The sequence below is a fragment of the Prionailurus bengalensis genome, chromosome D3 (assembly GCF_016509475.1).
Source record: "Prionailurus bengalensis isolate Pbe53 chromosome D3, Fcat_Pben_1.1_paternal_pri, whole genome shotgun sequence".
In the NCBI taxonomy this organism is placed as follows: Eukaryota; Metazoa; Chordata; class Mammalia; order Carnivora; family Felidae; genus Prionailurus; species Prionailurus bengalensis.
In genome coordinates, this window is record NC_057356.1 from 18,692,454 (window position 1) to 18,717,402 (window position 24,949).

Sequence of the window (24,949 nt, forward strand, 5' to 3'; positions counted from 1 at the left end):
GCTGATTGAACAAGGACCCTTGCTCCATAATTTTCAGGGTCACGTTCATATCCCTTCATCACATGATTTCACACACACACAGCCTGCCCTGGGTGTCTCACTCATGCCTTGGAGCATCCGTCCCCTGCCCGTCCTCCTCTGCCAGGCTCTTTCCCACCCCACCGCTTCCATGGAGGCTCAGGGCAAGGCATGACTCTCTAAGAGGCATCCCAGGGGGCGCCTGGGTGGCTCAGTTGGTTAAGCGTCCGACTTCAGCTCAGGTCACGATCTCGCAGTCCGTGAGTTCGAGCCCCGCGTCAGGCTCTGGGCTGATGGCTCAGAGCCTGGAGCCTACTTCAGATTCTGTGTCTCCCTCTCTCTCAGCCCCTCCCCCGTTCATGCTCTGTCTCTCTCTGTCTCAAAAATAAACGTTAAAAAAAAATTTTTTTTTTAAAAAAAGAGGCATCCCAGGACGCGGCCCCTCATCTGTGGCCCCAGGCACCCTCTGGGCACGGACTACTCTGTATCATCCCTATTGATTTACTGGCCCATCCCGCCCACTAGACTACCAACTCTGTAGGAGCAGGAATGAAGTAAAACGAAGATCCCCTCTCCATTTAACCCAAGTATCAGAAAAAGCATCAGCCTACGAGCAAGCGAATAACTTCAGGTCACAGGTTAGGGAGGCAAGAGGGATTGGTAGGGACTGGGGTAAAATGGAGAATATATTTGTCCACTTGTCCTACCCAGCCAAGGGGGCAATTATTCCTCAGCTCCTGCCACGCAGTCTGATTTTTCTTCTAAAGAAGCTAGAAATCAAGATTTGTGTGTGAAATTTCTCCAGTTTCTCAATGTGGCAACCACTTCTATTTTTGTAAACCACGGAGGCCAGAAAGCAGGGCCCTGGCTGGTCCCCAGTTGTAACCTCTTATCCAGAAGCAGGGGGGTGGGAAAGGGATCAAGAACCAAAACCAGCACACCAAGGTGATTCCAAAATAGAGATTTGTTTATTAAGGATCATTTAGTCTCTGCATAAAAATCACCAATTGTTCCTCAGTGGGTTTTTAACACACATCAATTCTTTTGGGGCTGCTCTGTTCGCCCCAACACTTTAAAAAATACAGCTCTTTTTAGCGCCAAGAAGGACAGTTAAGGCAGCGAGGCATTTTTCTTGGGTCTCAGTAGATGGAGGGTTCATCCTCTCCCCCTTGAGAGAGTTCACACAGTAGGTAGTTTCTTAGGTTGGAAAAGCTGTCCCTGAAGAAAATAACTATGCAGAAAAATGCAAATATAGTCACATAGGGCCACTCATTTGTGCCTGATAGCTTTAAAATAACCCTCCCCGTGGCCATCAAAGGCTTGCTGGTTGGTTTCGGCTATAAAAAAACTGTCTGGCAAAAGACAGTAAGAAAGAGCAGTATCTTTAATGACTGTTGTGAGGTCGGGCTGTGCAAACCACATGAGAACACACGCCAGTTTGCTTTAAAAAAAAAAAAATCCCACAACAGGGGCTCTGTGTAATTTCAGATCAAACTCCTCATGGTCCTTAAAATACCCAAAACATCATTCAGCCAGATCCTAAGGACACATGCTTCTTTTTCAAGGGAGGGGTATGACACACAGTTCCCCCAGAGTTATGCTCCGCGTGGGGGGAGAAAAAAAACAAAAACAAACCTTAGAACTTGATTAGAAACATTAATTGATCTTTCCCACACTGAAATGAAGGGATAAAGTCAGTCTGTGCTGTTGTGAAATTCAAAGGAGATTCGGAAGTAGGATCGTTATTTATTGCTCCGTGAGGATAAACCCCCAAAAATGACTTAAAAATAAAAACCCGGGCCGCCCGGCCCCTGCAGACCCCGGCCGGACTCTGGGCCGCTCCGGGGTGGGGGCACGCGGGCTGGTGCGGGCGGCCCGCCAGCTTGATTCACAGTGATTCGGGTTAGCCGGTTGCTGGGGTGCGCGTGCCTACACCTTGTAGTTGAGCTCGGCGTTCATCTTGGTGTACATCTCGTAGATGACGTCGATGGTGGCCGTGTAGTTGACCAGGAAGAGACGGACCTTCTCCAGGCACTCTTCCTCTGTCACGTTCTGCCCCTTGGAGAGCGCCTTCAGGAAGTCAGACTTGTAGGGTGCCGCGTAGAGCGCTGCCTTGAGACGGGCGAGAGGGGAGGGGGCACAGAGTTAGGGGACCAGCAGGGGCCGCCAGGCGGGGCACAGTGGGGTTCTGGGAGGGGGTGTCCCCGAGGTCCCTGCTACTCATGGTGTCGGAAGGGAAAGGAAGAGGGAGATGTGTGTTCCCTTCTACCCCCATGAGGGACAGCAGGAAGGACACCAGCTTCAGGGACAGACAGACCTGTCAAATTCCAGCTTGTGCCGCCGACTAGCTGTGAGCCTTGAGCAAGTTACTTAGCCTCTCTGAGCCTCAGTTTCCTCATCTGTAAAATCGGGATGATAATGGCACCCACGGGCATCAGGTTGCTCTCGTAAGGATCAAGGAGGTTGTGCAAAGTACTCAGCATGGCACCAGGCACACAGTAGGTGCTCAGCATGGACGAGCCGCTTCCCTCTGGGTCCCCTGCTCTGGAGAAGGTGGACTGCTTCTTCAGAGACCGCACTTTCGGACCAGGGGAGAGGGCTGCTGACATGGACGGGGGCCTCTTTTCTCCTTCGGGGGGGGGTGGGGGCGACATGTCCCTAAATTTCAAGGCTCCCCTGACACTTGAAAAGTACAGAGAACAGGTAACGTGCAGAATTGCAGAGCCAGAAAGAAAAGGTTGCAGCTGAGTCAGAAGCTTAGGCTAGGAGTTAGACAGGCTGGGGTGGGTATAAATAACAAAATCATCCATATGAACAGCAGCAGTAAAGCTTTGATTTACTGAGTGTAAACCAGGCACCAAGCACTTTGTACATATTAACTCCTTTAATCTTTACTACAACCCTTGGAGGTGAGGCCTAGTTTACGCCCATTTGAAAGATGACGATGCTGAGGCTCAGGGAGGTGGAATCCCAAACCGCATCTTACTGTGTGACCTTGAGCGAGATAATTAACCAACCTCTCTGAGCACCAGATTCCTCATCTGTGAAATGGAGGTGAGGATGTGCGTTCGTGAAGAGTAGAATGTGTGGGCAGCCCGCCCTGGGCCAGGCACACAGGACATGCTGTTATCACTCAGGTGTGGGTTGCAAGGACTTTGCAGGGGGCAACACAGCGTGGGGGAGGGGGAGCAGGGCTTCATGGCACCCACCTGGGCCCTGCCCCCAGCCCCACCAGGGGGGACAGCCAGAGGTGGCCCAGCTCTTCCTGCCTGTACCCAGACTGGCTCCTGTCCCAGCCTGTGCCTTGTGGGAAAGAGACCACCCTGTTGGACCCCGGTTCTCAGGGGACAGGGGATGGGCTGCAGGGGAGGGTGGCCAGGACAGGCTGGGCCAGACGAGGGGCCAAGAGATGAGAGTTAGCCAGAGACAGCATGGGGGGCACCCCAAGGACCTCCTGACATCTTCCAGATGGGCCTCTCAGCTGGCGATCCTGGGGGCCCCCAGGCAACCAGGCTGGTGCTGAAGCCCCACTTCCAGAAACCCTGGCCAATGTCACCCCAACGTAAGCCACCAAGAGCCCTGTGGACCCGCGTCTCTTTAGCAGATGCCCTGGTGGGTACAGGAGCCCTTCTTCCCCTCCCTTCCCGGGGTGAGGATCCGGGCAGAATCCAAGGGGCCAAACAGGCCTGCCCGCCAGCGACCCTCGGTCTTCAAGAGTCTCCGCCAGGGTTGCTCCCACAGCCCCCTGGTCAGGCGTCACGGGACACTCAACGGAAACAGCACGGAGCAGCTCTAGGAACACCCACCACGGCCACAGATGGGGCTGGGCGAGCGCACGTGACAGGGCCCCTGCGTGAGCCAGCCTCACCCCGAATAGGCCCAGCTGGGCCCAACCAGGACCCCCAGGGCCGAAGCTAAGCTGTGGCAGGAGGGGGGCCAGCTCACCTGGAAGATCTTCTGCACGATCCAGCCGTGGTACTTCTTGAGGGCCATCTCGTAGGCCTTGGTGGCGTTGACGCGGATGAGGTTGGGGTGATTCTCGTCCCGCTCCCCGTCGCAGATGCTCTGGAGGAAGACCTGGATGAAGCGGAGGCCTCTGCGGCCCGGGAGACAGACGGCGCTTCAGGACCGGGTGCGCTCGGACCCGCCACGCCGCGGGCACACCCCTGCACAGACCCTGATGCACTTGGACCCGAGCGCCCAATCTGAGCCGCGGGTACGCGCACACACACGCACGCGCACACACGCTCCCGGTGGTGGTCACTCCTGAGGTGGTAGCTTCGACCCCGCTTACGTGTAACGTGACCAGCTGGCTCAGCGCGGCGGCTCCCGAGCACCTTGTCCAGAGGAGATCTGCCGCTGGCCACTGGCTGCGCTCCCCGCCGGGCTGCGAGGTCTACGAGGCAGGGTCTGGGCCTGCCTTGCCCACTTCTGTGTCCACGCGGCCAGCCCCCGCCACGCGTCAGCTCGCGGACCACGGACTGTGGACACACTGACCAGCCCGCCTTGTACCTGGACGCCCCGCCTCCACCACCGCCCCAAGCCACTGTCTACACCCTCCGTGGCCGCTTGAGCCCCTCCTCCAGGTCCTTGAACGCACGGCATCTCATCTCCGGCTCCCTCGGCCCCAGGAGGCTAGGCTCGGCACAACCTGCCCGTTTCACAGAGGAGAACATCGAGGCACCCCTGAAAGGCTCAGGCAAAGGCCAGGATGCGAACCCCACTGTCTGACCCCGGAGCCCGACTCCTTCCTTCCCCATCCTTCCCTCTCCCCCCAGAGTCCCTGGATGAGCTGCTCTGTTCCTTCCCTGCAGAGAGGTGGGGATCAGGCTGGCGGGGGATGAGGGGAGGCTTCTAGGGGCAGGAGCACTGGGACTAAAGGGTCTCTTTGTCACCTGTGAGGTAAAGGGAAGTCCTCCATACCTGAATCAGAGCCCTTAACCATCAGGGATCAGCCTGGGCTGTGGGACTGAGCCCAGGGGACAATCCCAGCCCCGTCCTGCTCAGCCACCTCTGCTGAGCCCCTGCCTCCCCACAGCCCTAATGACCGCCCTCTACCCAGCAGCCGGGATGGGGTACCATCTGACCCTGTGGCTGAACACCTTCATGGCCCTCGGTGGCTCCCCAGCACCCCGATCAGGCTGAGACTCACCTCTGTCCAATCCCGCCTGGTCCCTCCCTGCTCCTGCCTCACATCCAGAACCTGTGAGACCAGACCCTCCCAGACCAGCAGGCACGAGGCCTCTCCTGCCCTCCCACCTCTCCAAGGCCTCGTCCTCCTGGGACCCTCCTGCTCAGTCCCAGAGACTCTGCCTGGCACCTCTCCTCCAGGAAGCCCTCCCTGACCTCTCTCTGCTCCAGGCACTGCTACCCTGCTGTCAGGATGCACCCACAGCCAGATACCCTACTCAGGCTGTGGAATCTGAAGAGGGACCCCACTTGTTCGATGCGGCATCCCACAGGCCCAGCACACAGCAGGTGCTTATTACGTGCTCAGCCAGTTGGTGTCTCCCTTCACCCGCCCTCCCAGTCACCCGGCTCTGCCCGTGTCTGATCGGGACACGAACAATCTAACTGAGCTGAACATCACCATCTGCCTTGCTCCTCCTAAGAAACCGGCAGAACTTGCCGATGGATGAACCAGGGAGCAGGCCTCACCCAGGCCTGTGAGTCTCTCACCGAGAGACAAAAGTGGGTGGGGGTGGTCCCTAAAACATGCTGTGAGGGCGTTAACTGCAGCCCACCCACCCCCCTGACGAAGTCCTCGGCTGCGCCCTCCAGGCGGCAGACTCTCTCTGTTCCATTTCACCGAAGAAGTATGTGGTGGGGAGAGGTGGCCGGCTGGGGCTGGGGAGAGACACAGGGGAGGAGCACCCTTTCTGACTCCAGGCCCAAGAGAGGGCAACACTAGGAACATCCGTGGGGTGGAGTATGTGCCTGGCTTCATGGTAGCTGCCAGTGGTGTCTACACAGCTAAAGGAGAATTCTGTGGCTGGTAGAGAGATGTGTGAGCTCAGCCAGCCAGCTGCCCGGGCTCTCTGAGCCTCGGTGGTCTTATCTGTGAGATGAGAACAACTGGATGTGGGGTCAAGTATCTGCTGGAAGGATGATATACATACATATATATAGTGATTATGAGCGTTCTCAAGTTTGGGGTAAGACTGTCTGGGTTCAAATCCCCTATCAGGGTACCCTGCCTCCAGCCCAGCCCATGGGACAATTCTGTGCAAATCAGAGAGAGTGCCTTCTCCTCAAGACGCTATATTTCTGTCAAGAAGCTCTCATAAAGTCAAACCTGGCACGTGCATGATGCAACCAGCCCTAGATAGGACACCTTTGTGCAGTGTACAACCTGCACAACTATGCTTGGCCATTGGGGTCCAGCTCTGACCCTGTGACCTGGGCACATTATTTGGCCTCCAGAGCCCCAGTGGCCTCCCCTGTGAGATGGGAATGATCACCACACCTAACTCACAGCACATGAAATACGATCAGGCGTAAAAAACGATTAGAACGACGTCTAGAGTAGGCACTCACTTGCTATGCTTCTGATGGGACTGGAACAAGGGAGCATCACCAGCAGGGGGGCCTTGGCCCTTTGGGCACTTTTTCTCAGCATTTCACACACGTGAAAGGAACGGGGGTGGCCTCGGAGGGCAACGGTAGGGTTGGACACTCCTAGTCTGCAGAGCAGGGCCCCCGGGGCTGCACGGCCACACACGCCCTGCCCCCCAAGCCCATCACCTTTTCAGCCACATCAGTGCCAGCGTGGCTCCCACTTTGGGCCACTCTGCTCCGTACATTTCCTTCTCCACCTCCAGGATGTTCTGCAGGGTCCGGAATTTGGCCGGGTTGCTGTCGTACACGGCTTTGATTTTCTGAAACAGAGCACACGGGGTTCTCCCTTGGAAAGGCCGTCCCCACGGACGGACGGCCCCCACGCCTGGTCGGGGAGCACCCCTCTCCTTCCCACCCGCGCCAGCACCAGCAGCAGGGGCTTGTGCCAGTAACTACATGACAGCAACTACCACGACTGTTCACGTTTACCGAGCACCTTCCGTGAGCCGGGAGGGTTGGCAAAGCCCTTTATGGGCGCTGCTCTACTGGATCCTCCCAGTGATCCTGATGTTGCTGTCATGATCCCCCTTTGCAGTGGGGAAAGCGAGGCTCAGACAGGGGAAGGGATAGCGGGCAGCGGGATCCGCCATAGACCGGTTCCAGGGTCCATGCTCTCCAACCACGATCGATGGCGCCTCAGACCCTGAGCATCGGAAGTGGACGGTCGCTTTGGGATTCAAAGATGTCCGGGAACAAGGCTCCTGAATCGGAGCCAGGCACTTTGGATCTGAATCCCACCTCCGCTCCTTCCTTGCTGTGTGACCTTAGGTGAGCCCTTCCACCCCGCTGAGCCCCGGCTTCCTCGTCTATAAAATGGGGATAATGACTGCTGGGCTGACAAAATGAGACAATCCAGCGTGGCCAAGCTGCAGGGCAGGCCGTACATGGATCCTCACGGGGAGAAGGGCAGTGGCTGGGTGACGGCAGTCCAGGGGATGACCCAGGAATGGGGAGGGGGGAAGGGCTGAGCCAATGCACCCGTGGACTTTGGAGTTTACTTCTTATTTGGTCGGGGTGGATACAAGAACCAGGAGGTTCCTTCCCAGGTCAACCCTTCAGACGGTCATCCCCGTCAGGCTGTGACTGCGGGGTATATGATTTCAAAGGAGCACCAAGAGCCCTGGGCCAGATGACCTGGGGGCCAAGCCTGTTTTCCACGTCTCCTTCCTGTTCCTCAACCTGGGGAGCCTGCGGCCAGGAGCAGGGCACTGGTGACTAATGCAGGTTCACAGTCCCAGTGGAGGTTCCGGGCTGTGGCTGCTGGGCCAAGTACATACCGTGATGTTGCCACTTATGTCTGCCTTGATGGGAGTAAACACTGGGGACCCGAGGCAATCTGGGGACAAAACCAGAAGAGAGATTCAGATTCCCAACAAGGAGGAGATTCAGGAACTCCATAGGCCACAGACGCTTGGGAACCGGAAGGCAGTTCACTGGGTGTGTTTAGGGACGAGCAGAGCTGTTTATAGGTGGTAAGAAGGCTTGTGGGCGAGTTAATTTGGAGCGGTGGGCTCCAGCTGAGACCAGTTTCTTGTTGCAGGACTTGTCAGAGCCTTTAAAATCCAACTGGAATATCTAGGGGGCAAATCCTTTTATCCACAGCGCCCTTTGTTCTTGCACAGCACTGCCCAGAACTTTCTGCAGTGATGGAAATGTTCTATATCTGCATTAATATAGACCCCATGTGGCTACCGAGCACTTGAAATGTGGTGTGACTGAGGAACTGAATTTGTAATTTTACGTGACTTTCATTGAAATGTAAATAGCACACGTGGCCGGTGGCTACCATATTGATCAGCACAGCTGTATACAGGACCTTGCAGAAATAATGTTCTGAGAAACCCCTCTTGGCCAACAAGGCGGATCACTGCTAATAGACCAGCTGGCCAGGAGGCAGTCTGAGGAATCTTATGAGGCAGAAGGGCCAGATTTATTAAAAATGACCTTCTCGGGCGCCTGGGTGGCTCAGTCGGTTAAGGGTCCGACTTCTCGCGTTTCATGGATTTGAGCCCCGCATCGGGTTCTGTGCTGACAGCTCAGAGCCGGGAGCCTGCTCCCGAATCTGTGTCTCCCTCTCTCTCTGCCCCTCCCCTGCTCATGCTCTGTCTCTCTCTCTCTCAAAAATAAATAATAAACATTAAAAAACATTTTTTTTAATGACCTTCTCATTCACCAGCCTGTAAGAAAGAAAAACTGGCGACGCAGAGGCTCCACGGTTCGGAGACCCAGGCTCAGAGCCCGGGAGAACACGTCAGCAATGGGGTCCCAGTCACTTAACACAGAGTGAGGGACGCGGGCTCAACCTCCACCCTGCTCTGCAGGCACTGGCCTCAGCCTTCCCATCTACCCAGTGGGGCAGCAGGACCGATCAGAGATGCCGCGGGCAGGACTTGAAAGAACCCACCTCCAAGGCACACGTTTTGTTTAGGTCTGGAATCGGAATGTTCTTAATTGGAGGGGGTTTTCCCTTCTTGGTGTTACTGGCGACACTGTTTTTTGTCTTTGTTTTTGAAGTTTATTTATTTTGAGAGCGAGCGAGAGGGAGAGCACGGGTGGGGGAGGGGCAGCGAGAGAAGAAGAGAGAGAGAGAATTCCAAGCAGGCTGCACTATGCCAGCACAGAGCCAGACTCCGGGTTCAAACTCACGAACGATGAGACCGTGACCTGAGCAGAAACCAAGAGTTGGACGCTTAACCAACTGAGCCACCCAGGCGCCCCGCCAGTGACACCTTTGGGTCGATGAAAGGCAGACCTCGAAATGGGCGGGGCCTGGGACTCTGAGCAGCCTGCCCCCCTCCTTTCCCTCCTTTGTGACCGTCCGGCACTGTCGTGAGGACCTGAGACACCCCACGGGTCAGAGCCCCTTGCTGAGGGCTTGGCGTGGAGGAAACACGCAGGGAACGGCTGGTTCCCTCGTGAGCAGGTTCAGCGCGACCCTCACCCTCAGAGCCTGAAGCCAGCTGTGCTCCCCCAACACATTCTTCCCCCTCGTTGCTGTGTCCAGAGACCACAGGGCCCCGGGGACACAGACGCCCGAGCAGGCCGCCGTGGGTACCCACGGGAGGGACATGCCAGACTCTCCTCGCCCGGCAGGTCAGGCACGCCACCTTGGCCGCACGGGAGCGGAGGCTTGGGGGAGGGGCAGCTGCAGACTGAATTCCACCCAAGGTGACCCGGCACACCTGGCCAGCCATCTGGAACAGTCCAAGCACAGCTGTTAAAAGAGGTGCATTGGGGAAACGGCTTTAGACACTATAAATGAAATACCCCAGAAGCCAGCGGAAAGAAAGTGGGGAAGGCATCCAGACAGATGGGGTTTGTTTGAATCCTGCCCCGGCCACACCCCAGTTGAGCAAGTCTCCTCGCCTGGGTGCCTCGGTTTCCTCTCATGTCAAATGGGGCAGTAATAGTACTTAATTCAAAGGACTGTCACAAGAATTAAAAAAACATGTACCGGACGCATTTAGCAGAGTGCCCGGTGCACGAACACTCAATAAGATGGATTTTGACCATGTTCGCGACTTCAAGCTCCGTGGTCCTGCAAACGTCAGCCAGCTGTGCTCAGAAGCCACGGGCCCTGAGGAATCTCTGCCCAACGGGAACACGCTTGGCCTGTACCCACATCCCTCTATCCTCTGCCTTCTTGAGGCCCCTCGTCAGGCCCAGGGCAGGCTTCAGGCACAGAATCCTCCGGCTGACTGGCCAGCCTTCTGTCATCCACTGGGCTTCTCTCCCGTGCCTGTGGGGCCAGACCTCCTTCCACGGGGCCGTGCAGGTGCGGCTCCCGGGTGCTGGGCTGGGGGTCCAGACGGCCTGCCCCACTTAATCCTGAGCACTCGGGCCTCCCAAACTACCCCATCCCAATCTTTCGTCTTGCCTGACGCACCACTGACTTCATCCAGCAGGGACGGTCGTGGCATTTGCTAACCCTGGAGCACGTTACTACCGGCTGCCGCAAAGGACGAGGCGTTCTGGACTTCAATAGTAATGCAAGCAAGCCAGTCACAGTGACTGTTCCCTCTTGACTGTGCAGCCAGGGGTCACCAATGCTGACCCTCACAGGGGCCAGGCGGGTCCCCTGGATGTGCTGCATGGGGACTGACTGCTCCTCAGCTCTGGCTGATGGCTTCGTGTCCTCATCCTCCAAAAATGCATAATGTCCAAAGATACAGGGTGAACTGATGGATGGAAAAACAGGTGCAGTAAAATATTAATGGCAGAATGCAGGTGGTGGGTGTGCAAATATTCACTGTAAAATTCTTTCAATTTTACCTTATGTTTGAAAATTGTCGGGGCACCTGGGTGGCTCAGTGCGTTAAGCGTCCGACTTTGGATCAGGTCGTAATCTCACGGTTCCGTGGGTTTGAGCCCCACATCAGGCTGAGTACTGACAGCGCAGAGCCTGGAGCCTGCTTTGGATTGTGTCTCCCTCTCTCTCTGCCCCTCCCTGCCTGCACTCTCTGTCTGTCTGTCTCTCTCTCTCAAAAATAAATAAACATTTAAAAATTAGGAAAAAAACTGTCGCATTTAACATGCTGGGGGAAAAGTCAGGGCTTGTGTTTTTTGTGGGGTTTTTTTTTGCTCATAAAGTCGTATTTTTTCCTTTTACTTTTTTTCCGAGTCCATTTCACGGTGCTTGTGGTTCCACGTGTCATTCTATTTACCACCCATCTCCCCCTTGGACTTGAGCTCTGAGAGGGCAGGGACCTGGTCACCTGGGTCCCCCCTCCCCCCCGCCCTGTGCCCCCTGTGCCCAGCATGCGTGGCACGAATGAGTGGCCCGACGGTGGAAACTTCCCTCCAGTCCCACTTTCTATCCACCCACTGGTGGTGCCGATTGACCCGACGCATGGTTCTAGAGGCACCCGTACCACCAAGATGGCGGAGAATACGGGGAGGGGATGGGGCCCCAGTTTCTCTGATAAAGGAGAACGTAGGAAGACCGGCCCTGGGGGGCCGCGCGACGTGGGGAGGCATCATACGTGCCAACTGAGTGCTCAGTCCGTGTGTGATCGCTTTCCCCGCTACGGGCCGAGTCGAGGAGAACCTTCCATGGGAGAACGTACAGATCCGGGGCTCCGGAACCAGTCATTGCCAACCACGCACGGGCGGTTTACCGGCCTGTCCCAGTGACACAGGTCATTGAGCATGCATTTCAGAGACGCAGAAAAATGTTATCTGGCCTCCTCGGCTCTGAAAAGAGCTCTTGTGCAGTTTCTGAGCAGTCCTGCCCCGGTGGCAGGGAGAAAGGCTTTTTGTTTTGCGTTCTCCTGACAGTGCGCTATGCGGGTCACGAGGCCGCTGTGGTCAGCAGGAGCCGGGCCCTGGGAGCAGTGGCTATTGTGTGCCGTGGCCACCACGCAGGGACACAGCTTCTGCTCCACCGGGGAGGGCAGGGATGCAGGGCCTAAGTGTACTTCTGGAGCGGGGAGCGGAGGAGGAGCTGAGAGGGACGGCGGGGGGTGGGGGGGGGTGGGCGGACCCCAGGAGAGAGGGGTGGGGAGGCTGACCCCAGAGTCCACTTCCAGCAGGAGAGGCATCTCTGTGCACACACAGACACGCACGTCGGGGTCAGTTTTGGAGCACCTGGGAGCAGGGAGGAGGCGGTGTGGTGCTCTGAGGTCTGCTGGTCTGGGTTCAGGTCCCAGGTCTGTGACTTTGGACAAGTGACTTAACCGTGCCGGGCTCAGGTCCCTCACTGTCCACAGCCCACAGGTGCCGTGTGCAGGTGCAGTTGAGGCTGAAACCTGCTTCAACATGACCTGCTGAAAGTTCCGGGCTTGTCTGTCTTTGGTGCCGTCCAAGGCCGCCAGGCCCAGAAAAGCCAAGGGACTTGCCTAGGGTCACAAAGAGGAAGCCAGGCACTCAGACGTAATTACGGAACCAGGCCTGTTCCACTTCTCCCTCACCTTTCTTTCTAGAATGTTTCCAGCCAGGTGAACTCACCAAAAAGGAGAGTACTCTGACAGGAAAACCAGAAGATGATTTTAATCGCCAAGCACATGGTGGCCTTTTGAACAGTTTAAACTCAGGCTGGCCCCTGCTCTGGGCAGACTGTGACACTACCCAGCCTTACCTTTCCTACAGAATGTAGCCGTGCCCCAAAATTACCTTTCTTGTTTTACCAGTTTTGCAGATATACCTCCAAGTTGGTTTTTTATTGTTGTCAGCAAACAGACTCTTTAAAATGCCATCCAGAAGCCCTCTGCCAAAAGGGAGGGAGGGGGTTTGGATGGTTTCCTAGTTCCTCATCTTACCTCCAGGGAGAAAGGAAGTTGTGAAAGTTGTGAGAGTTTCTTTCTCTGTGAAAGAAAGAAAGAAAGAAAGAAAGAAAGAAAGAAAGAAAGAAGAGAAAGGGAAAGAGAGAGAGAAAGAGAGAGAAAGAAAGAAAGAGAAAGGGGAAAGGAGAGAGAAAGGGAAAGAAAGGAGAGAGAGAAAGAAAGAAAGAGGGAGAGAGAGAGAGAAAGAAAGAAAGGAAGAAAGAAAAAGTAAGGGGAAAGGAAAGAATAAGCTAGAACTCCAACATCTTACTCCATAGGACCACTCCTAATGGGCACAGATTCTAAATACAGATAAGCCTTGGTTATCTGGAATATGTGGCAAATGGCCACTTCTGTTTGGTGTGGAAGGTTTTTCTAAGCATGCTAACTCAATCCAGAAGGCATAAGGAAAATACCACAGAGCTGATTACAAAACCCAGAAACCTCTTACATGGGGCATGAGGAGATATCCCATCACCAATCACAGGCAAACAACAAACTGATGCTCGGAGGGCTGGTCTGTGAAACAAACCATAGACTAAAGATAATTATCCTTAATATGTAAAGAGGTCTGATAAATCAATAAGAAACAGCCAAACCTGATAGAAAAATGGCATAACATAGAACAACAACGAAATGTCTTACCTTGACAATAAAAAGAAGATAAAATTAAAACGGCGAAATATGTTTTAGCTGTCTAATGTAACGAATGCCCCAACCTTCTCTAGTTCAACCACTCTGGATGAAACGCATCAAAATGTAACACAAATGTCCCTGCTTTCGTATACCAAGCCACGCACGGTTTTCTAAATAGGGCCATCATCGATGATAGGAATTATGATAAAGGTGTGAGCCAGTAACCTCACAGGCCCCCTGAACCCTTCACTAAATGGCTCTACGTGGCATTTTCAGGTTTTCAGGACCATGTTGCCTAATCGACAAGAAATTGTTCTTGACGGGCAAGGAGCACCACTCCCTCCTGCTTTCTCTGTAGCGCTTTCATTCTGCTAGATACTTGGGAAACAAATAACGAAGAGGGTCAGCATCAAGGTCAAGCATTTTGTGCATGACCTCTGGGACGATTCTGGCTGGACAACCTCCTACCTGGGATTCACCATGGTTCAGATGAAGGAGGTTGCCCAGAGAGCAGAATGCCCCACAAGCCATCAGTCACCATATGTCACCCAGAATCAGACTCGTTCCTGCTTTTTCCGGCTTCAACGTGGTTGGAAAGCAACAGTTGTTACGAACGCTCTGAGCATGACCACAGCACACATATGCAAGCTTCCCCACGACACCTGCCGGACACTGGGCAACGGGGCGACTGAACTGCCCTGCCTGGACCCCCCTCTCATTCCATCTCAGGAATAATTTTGGCAGAGGAATAAAAAGCACTCCTCTTCTTAGACACAAGGCTTTGCTTTCAGCCTGTGTGACTCAGGATGGAAACCTCGACCCCAACCAATACTTACTTCAAAAAGGAAGAACAGGATGCCTGTGTCGTTGATGCTAGGAGCCTCGTTTAGGAAGGTTCTATTTCATTTTTTTTTCTTACGTTTTTATTTATTTTTGAGATAGGGAGAGACAGAGCATGAACGGGGGAGGGTCAGAGAGAGAGGGAGACACAGAATCCGAAGCAGGCTCCAGGCTCTGAGCCGTCAGCACAGAGCCTGACGCAGGGCTCGAACTCCTGGACCGCGAGATCGTGACCTGGCTGAAGTCGGACGCTTAACCGACTGAGCCACCCAGGCGCCCCATGAAGGTTCTATTTCAAATTCAATTTTTTTTTTCAGTAGCTGGATAATTAGGTTCCGTTGTTAAAGATACGGGGCAGATTAACTTTACAGGTCCTGGGTTTTCAAGGACCATAATGGGAGGCACTCAAATTACAGCCCATGGAAGTGAATCATTTATTAATCCACAGGCATGGGGTGTGTGTGTGACGGCTCAGTCTATACTAAGGCCTGCTTTGAGAATGCCCACCTTCCTAAAACTAAGACTTCTCGAGATAAGGTGTTTTATTGTTGTGTGAATTGTCGTTTTTAAATTTTTTACTGTCTAAAGAGGAAAGGATGTTGACAAAACAATCCTGTGGCACCCGGGTGGCCCAGAGGGTTAAGCGCCCGACTCTTTGATTTCAGCTCAGGTCACGATCTCGTGGGTCGTGGACTTGAGCCCCGTGTCCGGCTCTCTGCTGTCAGCGCAGAGCCCGCTGTGGTTCTTCCATCTCTCTCTCTCTCTGCCCCGCCCCACTGTCTCAAAAATAAATATTTAAAAACAAAAGAAAACCAATCCAAAACACTGGTTATAAATTAAAAATCACCCCTATGGCATGCCAACTCCCTTTGTCCACAGTTGTCCCCTTCAACAAAAGCCACCCCTGAAGTGGGGATGTGGCTGGGAAACTAATTTTTCTCTACTTGCTGTGTGGCCTGGGAGAAATCAGTTAACCTCTCTGAGCCGCGGCTTCCTCATTTGAAAAATGAGGCCGACAACGGACCCCACCTCAGGACCTCACCTCATCGGGTCGCTGGGAGGCTTAAATGAGGTGTTGTTTAAAGGGCTTTACACGGTCTCTGGCACCTAGTAAATGCTCAGGAAAAAAGAAAGTATTCTTTATGCTTATTATTATTATTTATAACATCATTTTCATCTTTCTCAACAGACAAAGCTTTTCTTCAGAGAGGAAATCCAGAGAAGAAGGCTCCCAATGACTGAGAAATCACAGAAGAAAGAGAGTAAGGGAGGGAGGAGAGAAAGTGGAGCCTACTGATGGATACGGATACAATTAGCAGGAAACCTCCTGTCATAAAATAAGGACTTCGAATGTACTCCAGACCATTAAAAAAAAAACGGGCTCTCAGACGAGAGTGGAGTGAGGGAACTTGGGGGAACGGCACGGCAGAAAATGAATCACTTCCGAGCACAGGAAAGTGTGAGCTGGCTGGTTTTTATAGGACCCTGGAGAGGGCGGATCAGCTGTAATGACTTAAAAGCTCAGATACAGTTAACACGCTAACCAAAAAGAAAAAAAAAAAAAAAAGCCCCCGATACAAGTAACACTGTAAGAAGGCAACAAAAGGAGTGAACATCCACCCAGGCGGTTTTTAAACTGAAACAATGAAACCTAAGACCAGAGCCCCTCCGGGTGGCTCACTGAAACCAGCGCTGCTTGGCCAGATGGGGATTTCCTAGCATTCCCCTCCCCCACTCCCAAACAGCGGGGAAGGGCCAGAAACGGGGCTACTTCTGCCCGGAGTAAGACCCCCCCGGGTCTTTGAGTGCTGCCCTCCCTTATCACAGGGCCAGCCCACTGCTCAGCCCCGTGGACCACTTCCCAGCTGTGCCGACCTGGTCAACTCCCTTCCCCACTCGGAACCTCGGTTTCTTCTTCTGTAAAATGCTTGCTACTCCTTCTGAATCCGTAAGGTCATTAGAAGGCTTAGAAATGAGACAGAGGCTCGTTCAAAGCTCGGCACGTGGGCGCCACTCAAGACAGGAGTCACGCTAGCTGTGATCGGGGTCGTGCGCTCTATTTTACAAAGCCCTCTGTCACTCGCTCTTCCCATTCCCTTTCAGGTCGACACCTCTGGACAACTCTGCTCTGCTGGGTGCACTGCTGGGCCCCGGGAGGGCCCGACCTCTGCCCCTGAGGGATTCGCAGTGGGGCACTGTTCCTCCAAGCAGCCCTGTGCTGGAGGTGAGGCAGGCCTGGATGAGCTAGCAAGAGACAGAGTGGACACTTTCCCTCCCACTTCTCCATTTGAGTCCCTCCGGGAGCAGAAGCCAGACTTCAGTCCTTGACCTCAGGGCCAGACTTTTCTGAACATGGGGACGAGGAGGATCTACTTGCAGTCACTGGAGGACAAAGCAGGCGGGCACCGGTGGTCTGTGCTCCGCGCTGGTCTTTGGATGTTATAAACGAGGGTGCTGGAGCGGTCTCAGACCAGCGGCTGGCCCCAAGCCCTGGCCGTCGGTCACCAGACCCACAGATGGAGAGACAGCTTCTTTCTGGAAATCTTTGTTTCTTTCCCAGGGGTTGTGTGGCAGCGTCTGAAGGCCTGAGGCCACCCGTCCTATCTGGGCAAAGATGGAGCGATTCTGGGCGCTGAGCACCCAAATCATTTGGGAAGGTCACCTCCATCCTTCTTGGGAGGCCAAGCCCAGTCGGGGCTGGAGGCCTAGAGAGGGGATGAACTTAGGCGTGGACACGGCCTTGGCGCTGTGGAACCAGGACTCAAGCTCGCGTGGGCTCGGCCTGCCGCCAGGGCCCGTGTTTCTTCCCATTCATCTACCTATGATTTTCAGAGCAAGGCCTTCAGCAGACAACGGACCCAAGTTCAAAGTGACTTCTCCCGGTTGAGCCTCAAAAGCAGCCAACTCACAGCTGTTACAGACACAACCGGCTAACACAGGGGAGTCAGCGGCGCCTCTTTCATCAGGGGTCACGCAGATCTTCCCTGGGCCAGGTGAGATCATGAGCGTGACACATCAGAAGGACATCGGGCACACAGTAGGTGCTCCTCAAGTCTAGTGGACCCCCACCCACTACCTACAAAGGCACTACCAGCCACTAAGAGTCTCCTGGCAATTTCAAAATGGCAAAACCCTATTGCAGAAAGTGTATTTTTGGCCTCTTCCTCCCACAGGGACACAGTTTCCTCTAAAAGCGTCCCTCACAAGCACACAGTCTATGTCCGGTCCCTGCAGGATCCAGCCTTCAACAGACACTCAACCAAAATGATAACTAACCTGCTATAGTAAGACGGTTTAATCCAGTTTCTTGCTCATGTTTCTTGCGATATTAGCTTTAAAACACCGCAGAGATCTGATAGGTGGTCCTGAGTCCCAGAAGGTACTTGTTGCCCTGGGGCAGATAAAGTTCCTCAAAGAAGATAAAGCAGATAAAGTTCCTCAAAGAAGGGGAACTTCTTACTCCCAGGCCAAGGGGTGTTAAGTGGGGCTGGTTCCCAGGCGGTTAACGCCATGTTCCAATTACAGGAGAAGCTGACCTGTTTGGGATGACTGGGTGACTTCTATACCCCAGTCATTCAAATTTGCATTCAAATGAGCAAGGGTTGCGGGCCCAGCTTGGAGGGCCAATTACGAGGCAAACACCCGGGAGGAAAGCTGCATATCTGGTTTGCGGTTCTGGCATCTTGAACCCGTAACTGTGCCCCCTGGACTCTTTAGTGGCCATGCAGGTGGCTCCACGCGGGGCGGAAGGGGGTTTCTCCTCTGCCGGACAGGAAGCCAGGACAGCAAGCGGCACATGGCCAAGACCACTGCATAAGGAATCCTGAGGCCTGAGGCCCGAGTTCTGGTTTGACCTGAGCTGTGGCTGGGCTCCACTTGTTACCCCCTGGCTGTGTGACCCTGAGCATGTCACCTAACCTCTCGGGCCTCGGTTTCTCTGGCTGTATAACAAGAAGATAATTCTGTCCTTCTGGGCTGCCACTGTCCCCCCCCCCCCCCCCCCCCCCCAAATAGAGCAAGCACTGAACCAAAGGGATGGGAAATCACTCTTTCTGGGGTTTCCCCTACGACTATTTAATGAGCACCAGATACCTGTAAGGCCTGATTCTCTGAACATCCATTTAATTACATAAGAGATCTGAAGGAAGAAAAATCATCCCCAGAAAGTGGATGTCAAGAACTGAGAGACGGAGATCATTCCCTTCCGCTTCTGCATCTTTAGTTTCTCCCTAAACAGTGAGAACAGACAGGCGTGACTTCATGCACCACGTCCGACTGACCTGGAACAGCGTGTTGAGAAAAACACCAAGGCTGTGTCTAGACTAGAAGGGAGACAGCGGTATCATGACTGATTAATAATGTCATGTCTGCCATGGGTACGGTTTATGAGTTATGTATTTTTTAAAATTTATTCATTTATTACTATTTAAAAAAACTTTTAATGTTTATATTTATTTTTGAGAGAGAGAGCGGGGGCAGGGGAGGGGCAGAGAGAGAGGGAGACACAGAATCCGAAGCAGGCTCCAGGCTCTGAGCTGGCAGCACACAGCCCGACGCGGGGCTCGAACTCACGAACCCTGAGATCATGACCTGACCTGAAGTTGGCTGCCTAACTGACTGAGCCACCCAGGCACTCCATGAGTTATGTATTTTAATTCAGAAAGAGAGAGAAAAGCAAAATTTCTTCTAGAAAGAACCCAGAAAAAAAAAAACAAAACAAAACATGGGAATGGAACCAAAAGCATTCACTCAGCAAATATCACCAGCTCACCTGGGGCCAGGTGCTGAAATAGCTCAAAGTCACAGAATGTGATAGGTCCTGTGGTAGTCTAAGGGAGTCAGGAAAGACTTTCCGGATGAGGTGACTTTCCCGTAGGGATAAGCGGAGCCCAGCCAGGCCAAAGGAAGGTGGTAGGCTGGAGAGGAGAAGGGGTGTGCCGGGCAGAGGCAAGTGATGGCATGGCACCACTTGTGGGGCTGCAAGCCATCCAGAGAGGCTACAACACAGATTTCAAGGTGGGGTAATAGGGAGCCACCGAGGCTTCTGGGCAGGGAGTGACCAGATGAAATGACATCCCTGTCTCTCCCTCCCCCTCTCCCACTGCCTCCGCCCTCTAATTGTTAGTACTGTAGAACATTGCTGCATAATTGACCTAAAAGCTGAGAGAGCAAGCCTCACAGAAGTCAGTTGCAAGCTGATCACTCAGACATGAGATCCAATTACTGGGTCAAGATGGAGAAAGAAGCCAGACAAGGGGCTGGACTCTAAGTGGACATAGTAAAGCCTGTACCACGCCAGAGGTTCAGGCCAGAGATAAGGACGAAGGGCTAGCCCAAGATGTGGACGCTCTAAGCCACACCAGACCCGCAGCCTGAGGAATCAGCATTCACCCGGGGTGACCAACTCTGTCACAAACCACACCCGACAAAAGTGAAAGAAATGTGATTGCTCTAAAAGCTTTTGCATCCTTCAACCCAGCAATTTCACTTCTAAAAATTACAAATAATATAAGAAGCACACGAAGAAACATATACGAGGATGTTCACTGCAGCGTTGTTTACGAGAGTTGTTTACGAGAGCAGACCACAGAGAAGCGATGTGGGTGGCCCACAGCAGGGGACTGGTTAATTAAAGGATGACCACATTCAAACAAAGGAATTCTAAGCAGCTGTGACAAATGGTGACAGGCATGGGAAGATGGTCATGCTATACAGTGGGCGGAAAAAAGCAACTTATGCATTTTCCCTTAAGACGGACAAAAATGAGTCCAATAGGAAAGTATTTTGGAATGTCAACAGAGATGCTCTCAAAATAAAAACAAGCAAACCAAAAAACCCGACCTCAAAAGGTTCTGAGAGGATTAGAGTACTAGCACATCGTAAGTGCTCAACAGATGACAGGGAGATTTTTATTTATCATTTCTTCTTGCAAAGTTTTTCCTTCGATACACAGATCTTCCTTACAGCATTCAATACTTTTTAAAAACACAGCTTTCTGGGGCGCCCGGGTGGCTCAGTCGGCCGAGCTCCCGACTTCGGCTCAGAGATCATGATCTCGCAGTTCGTGAGTTCGAGCCCCACATCGGGCTCGCTGCTGTCGGAGAGGAGCCTGCTTGGGATCCTCTGTAACCTGCGCTCTCTCAAAAATAAATATTTAAAGCAAAACAAAACAGCTTTCAGCCCTTTGCCCTATTTATATGAAGAACAGTGGTTCTCAAACCAGATTTTGTCTCCTCGCACAAGTCGTTGTCCCAACTTGGGGAGAGGGAGGTGTTACTGGCATCGAGTAGGTAGAGGCCAGGGATGGCACTAAATGCACACGACGGCGCCCACCACAAAGCATGATCCTGCCTCAACCGTCAGCCGTGCCATGGTGGAGAGACCCTGATTTAGAGGGAAGCGTGGCTGCAACCTATTTCAGACTTCTTGCATCCACTAAGCCAGACCTGCCCCATTCAAGAAGACACACGCAAGCCACCCGGATCATCCAGGTGACCACACGCCCCCAAGATGAGACAGAGCCCCTGTGTTAGAGCCCACGGTGGATCTCAACGGACCCCTGAGTCCCAGAGAAAAGCCACTGGGGGGAGCATCCTCCTAAACCTGAAATCCTCAGGAGAAACTCTTCTCCCAGACAAGCACAATGGTTCAAAATGGATTATCACATTTTTTTTTAAGAGGGCTAAGAATTATTCTGTGTGGGCCAACCCACGGAGGCGTCTGTATAAGTGGGGCCTCTGTCAACAGATGTGCTGCCCCACGGCACATGGCTCACAGCAAAGACAAGGGTCCTTTGAGATCAGAGGAAGGGAGGAGGGGATGCTCTTCAGCCCTGGCATCCTGGCCCTGCTGGCTCCAGGGGCCACCGTCCCCTCTCCTCTAAAAGCAGCCAGATGATCGCATCTGGTGAGGGTGCCCCCAACTGCAGAACCGTAGTACGGGCACCTTTGCCGAAGATAAAGAGATTAACTTGGGGTTTCTCACCTCGACAAGGCAAACATTTGGGGCTGGATCAATTCTTTGTGGTGAAGTTGTCCTCTGCATCGTAGGGTATTTTGTGGCATATCCCTGGCCTCTACCCACTGAATGCCAGCAGCACCTCCCTGCACGCCACCCCCCCAGCCCCGCCCAACACACACACACACACACACACACACGCACACGCACACACAAGCTGTGACAAACAAAAATGGCTCTAGACATTGCCAGCTGTCCCCTGAGGGGCAAAACCGCCCTCAGTGGAGAACCATTAGCTTAAACAGATTCTGAATCCTTGTCCAGGGCAAGCTGGCTGAGTCCTGCCAATGTTCACACAACTAGAAGTGGTGGGGGGTGGGGGGAGGCATGCAAATAAAAAGTTCCTCAGTGCCAAAGCCAGTGAGTTCCCGAGCCCCTGCCTGGAGAGTCAGTGTTATTTCAACACTGAGATAACCGATAAGAACATTTCAGACACTCCATGAGGATGGACTAAGCATCTACTATGTGCCAGGCACTGCTCTGGGTACTGAGGGTGCAGCTGCGGACATAAAAGGCCAAGACCCTGCTCTCGGGTTGCTAACCCAGGTCTGAGGGTCATACGAACCAGGTGACCGCACTCACTCAAACCCTGATTAATCATCTACTATGTGAAGGAACCAAAACTGGACCAAGGAACTGATGCGATAACCGCTCCCCCCGCAGCTAAGATCCACTTGGCATTTAAGGCCTCACAGCTTTACACACATTTACCCCCTCGCAGCTAGCCTGAGAAATCAGCAAACCCATTTCACAGATGGGGACCACCCACTTAGGGGTAACGGGAGTGGCTGTCCGTGTGCCAGATCTCTTCAGCCCCAGGTCGGTGGTAAGGTTCTGTCAGTTTGTGGGTTACAGCTGAACTCTGTCCTGGGGACGGGTATCTTCCTGCAAGGCCACCGAGTGAATGAGCAGGGCAAGGCGCAGGGCAGGCCCACATGGAAGGGTCAGGTTGCACCTTTAGCCAGGACCCGAAAGGCAAAGGGCAGCGGCCGGTGGTATTGTCTTCTATTTCCCATTTTCCATCCAGGGCCTGGGCCGGGCTCAGGGAGGTGAGGAAGGACGCTCTGAAACTGGCTTAGCGACTGCCTTCCTCATGCTCCCACAGCCTTCCTGGACCTGCCATATGAGGCAGGGGTCTTCTTCCAGAGCCCATGCCAAGCACTCTGTGTCTGACGTCACCCCACAAAGCAGCTTCCCCTGACCTGACCCCTGTTCTAAATGGAGGAAACACTTTAGGTGGTTCCCCCTAGAAAGGGGTGCCAGAGTTTCGCGAATCCCTCTTCAAAACCTCCCTCCTCATCCTTCCTCCCTTGGAGCAGGGGTGGGGTGTCTTTGATCTGGAATGGGGGAATTCTGAGGAAAGAAGGGTTCACACCTGCGAGGGGGAGGCTGGAGAATGTAAGGAAAAGAGAGGGCTTATGGAATGGGAGGGTTATGTTAAGGGGAGGGAGTTGAAAGCCATTCTGAAAAGCAAGAAGGGAATGATAGGATGAGGGATACAGGATTTGGGGGTGAAGGGGCGGGATGCTTTCGGGGAGATGGGAGGATTGGAAGTGTCAGGGGTGTCTGGGGGAGAGGGATGACTGGGGGAGCCCAAGGAAGTGGAGAACTGGCGCGGCGGGAGGGGGGTAGGCATCTTAAGGAAACGGTGGAGTGTGAGGTGGTGGAGATGAAGGAGTGGAGTGTCTGGAGGAGACGAAGGATCTGGGGGTGTCCGGGAGAGGGAGAACCTGGGGTGCCTGTAAGGAAAGGGGGTCTTGGGTGCCTGGGGAAATAGGATCTGGAGTGTCCGGGAGAGGGACGGCTGGAGGATGCTCGGGAGAAGGGGGGTTCGGGTGCATCTGGGAGCGCTCCGGAGAAGAGCTGCGGGCTGGCTCCCCCATTCACCCCTGCTCACCGAAGAAGGGCGGCAGGTGGGACACCGCCTCGAGGAAGGGCCCCGTCTCGATCTGCTTGTCCGCGGGCAGCGGCTTCAGCAGGTGCTCGGCCAGCAGCGCCATTTCGGGGTCGAGGCCGGCGGTGATGCCCCAGCCGGCGCCGCGGGCGTCCACGCCGCCCCCCGGGCCGCCGCCGTCAGCGCTGGGGCCGTCACTGCCGCCCGCCGCAGACTCAGGGGACGCCAGCGTCGCCACTTCCGCCCTCGCCGCGCCCGCGTAGCCGAGCGCTCAGCGCCGCCCGCAGGCCAAGCGCCTAAGCGCCCAGGCGCACCGCCCCGCCCCCACCCGCCCGCGCCAATCCGCGCCCGCCGTCGCGCCCGCCCGTCCAATCCGCGCCCGTCGCCGCCCGCCTCCCCGCCGCCATTGGTCAGGGGGCGGGGCCGGCCAGTCCGGCCTGAAAGCGCGCGGACTCTCCAGTCTAGGTCCGCCCAGGTGAGCCGCTCCCAGGTGAACCTTCTGCGGGCGTTCCCTGCGGCCCCGGCGGCGTGTTCCCCCTCCGCCCCCAACCCGGGCGGACCGGCTCGGGCCGGGTCCTCGCCTGATGGGGGCGTAGAGCTGCCCAGGTCACAACTCCACTCACCTACCAGCCCGACTTTACAGCCCAACACAGCCAGCGCCCCCGAGGACACCTGTTTCTCCAAGAACAGAGCCTGTCTGTCCTCCAACAGCCCCAAGCAACCTGTTGGACGCTGTTCGGGTCGCAGTTCTCTTTAGCTGCAACCAATGGGGACGTTTGACTGTTCTTCAATGATCTTTCACCTGTTGGACGCTGCTCAAGTCACAAGTTTAACTCGGCCATGCCTAGCTAAGACTCCCGTTTCCTGAAATCTGGGGTCCTGTCTGACCTGAACGGTCTGATGTTACCTAAGGGACCTGGCCCAGTTTACCATCCAACTCAACCACCATCAGACTGAACCCTTGTTTCCCCAAACCTAACCTCAGACCAATAGCCCAGGATACATGCTTGTCACCACTTGGAGCACAATTCACATCAGCCACAACCCACCTAGATCCTTGTGTCCTAAAACCCAACACCCATCTTCTCAAAAAAAATCTAGCACACAGTTGTTGAGAGCTTCTCATTCATTCTGGAATTAATATTCACTGTGTGCCCAGTCTGTGCCGTGCACGGTGCTAGGTAGGAATTGTGGATAAAAGGTGTGAACAGTACAGCAAAATTCCTGCTCTTGTGATGCTGGCTTTCTAGTTTGGGAGACAATACAATACGATACACAAGTAAGACAATTTCGGACACTAATAACTATAAAGGAAGAAAATAAAACAGCAGAATGTTAGAGGGTGACTGAGGGAGATAGGATGTAGGAGGTTTGGGCAATAAGTATCTATGAAGAGCTGAGATCTGAAGGAGTATTAGGAGACAGCCAGAGTGGCTGGAGCATGTGCAAAAGCCTTAAGGTGACAAAGAGCTTGGGTGTGTGCAAGCAACCGGCGGGGGGGAGGGGGGGCGGGTATGAGAGTGGAGAGATAGGAGTTTATTTAGCTAAGGCAGGTGAGCAGGGGCATGTTGGGTTAGGTAGGGGGTGATACAGAGTTTGGACTTCATGTTAAGGGCAATGAGAAATCACTAGTGCCAGAAAAATCATTGCTAAACTCTATGAAATA

General features: G+C 54.1%; 1 protein-coding gene across 1 annotated transcript; it reads right to left on the bottom strand.

The window, feature by feature from the left end:
* Positions 1-965: 965 nt before the first annotated feature.
* On the bottom strand, positions 966-23,586 carry LOC122470357 (glycolipid transfer protein). The gene is made up of 5 exons (XM_043557862.1): positions 23,287-23,586; positions 7,914-7,972; positions 6,763-6,896; positions 3,964-4,114; positions 966-2,130 (listed from the first exon to the last, which is right to left on the bottom strand). Exons 1-5 carry the CDS (start codon positions 23,387-23,389, stop codon positions 1,948-1,950), a joined length of 630 nt encoding a protein of 209 aa, XP_043413797.1. The 5' UTR covers positions 23,390-23,586; the 3' UTR covers positions 966-1,947.
* Positions 23,587-24,949: the final 1,363 nt, after the last annotated feature.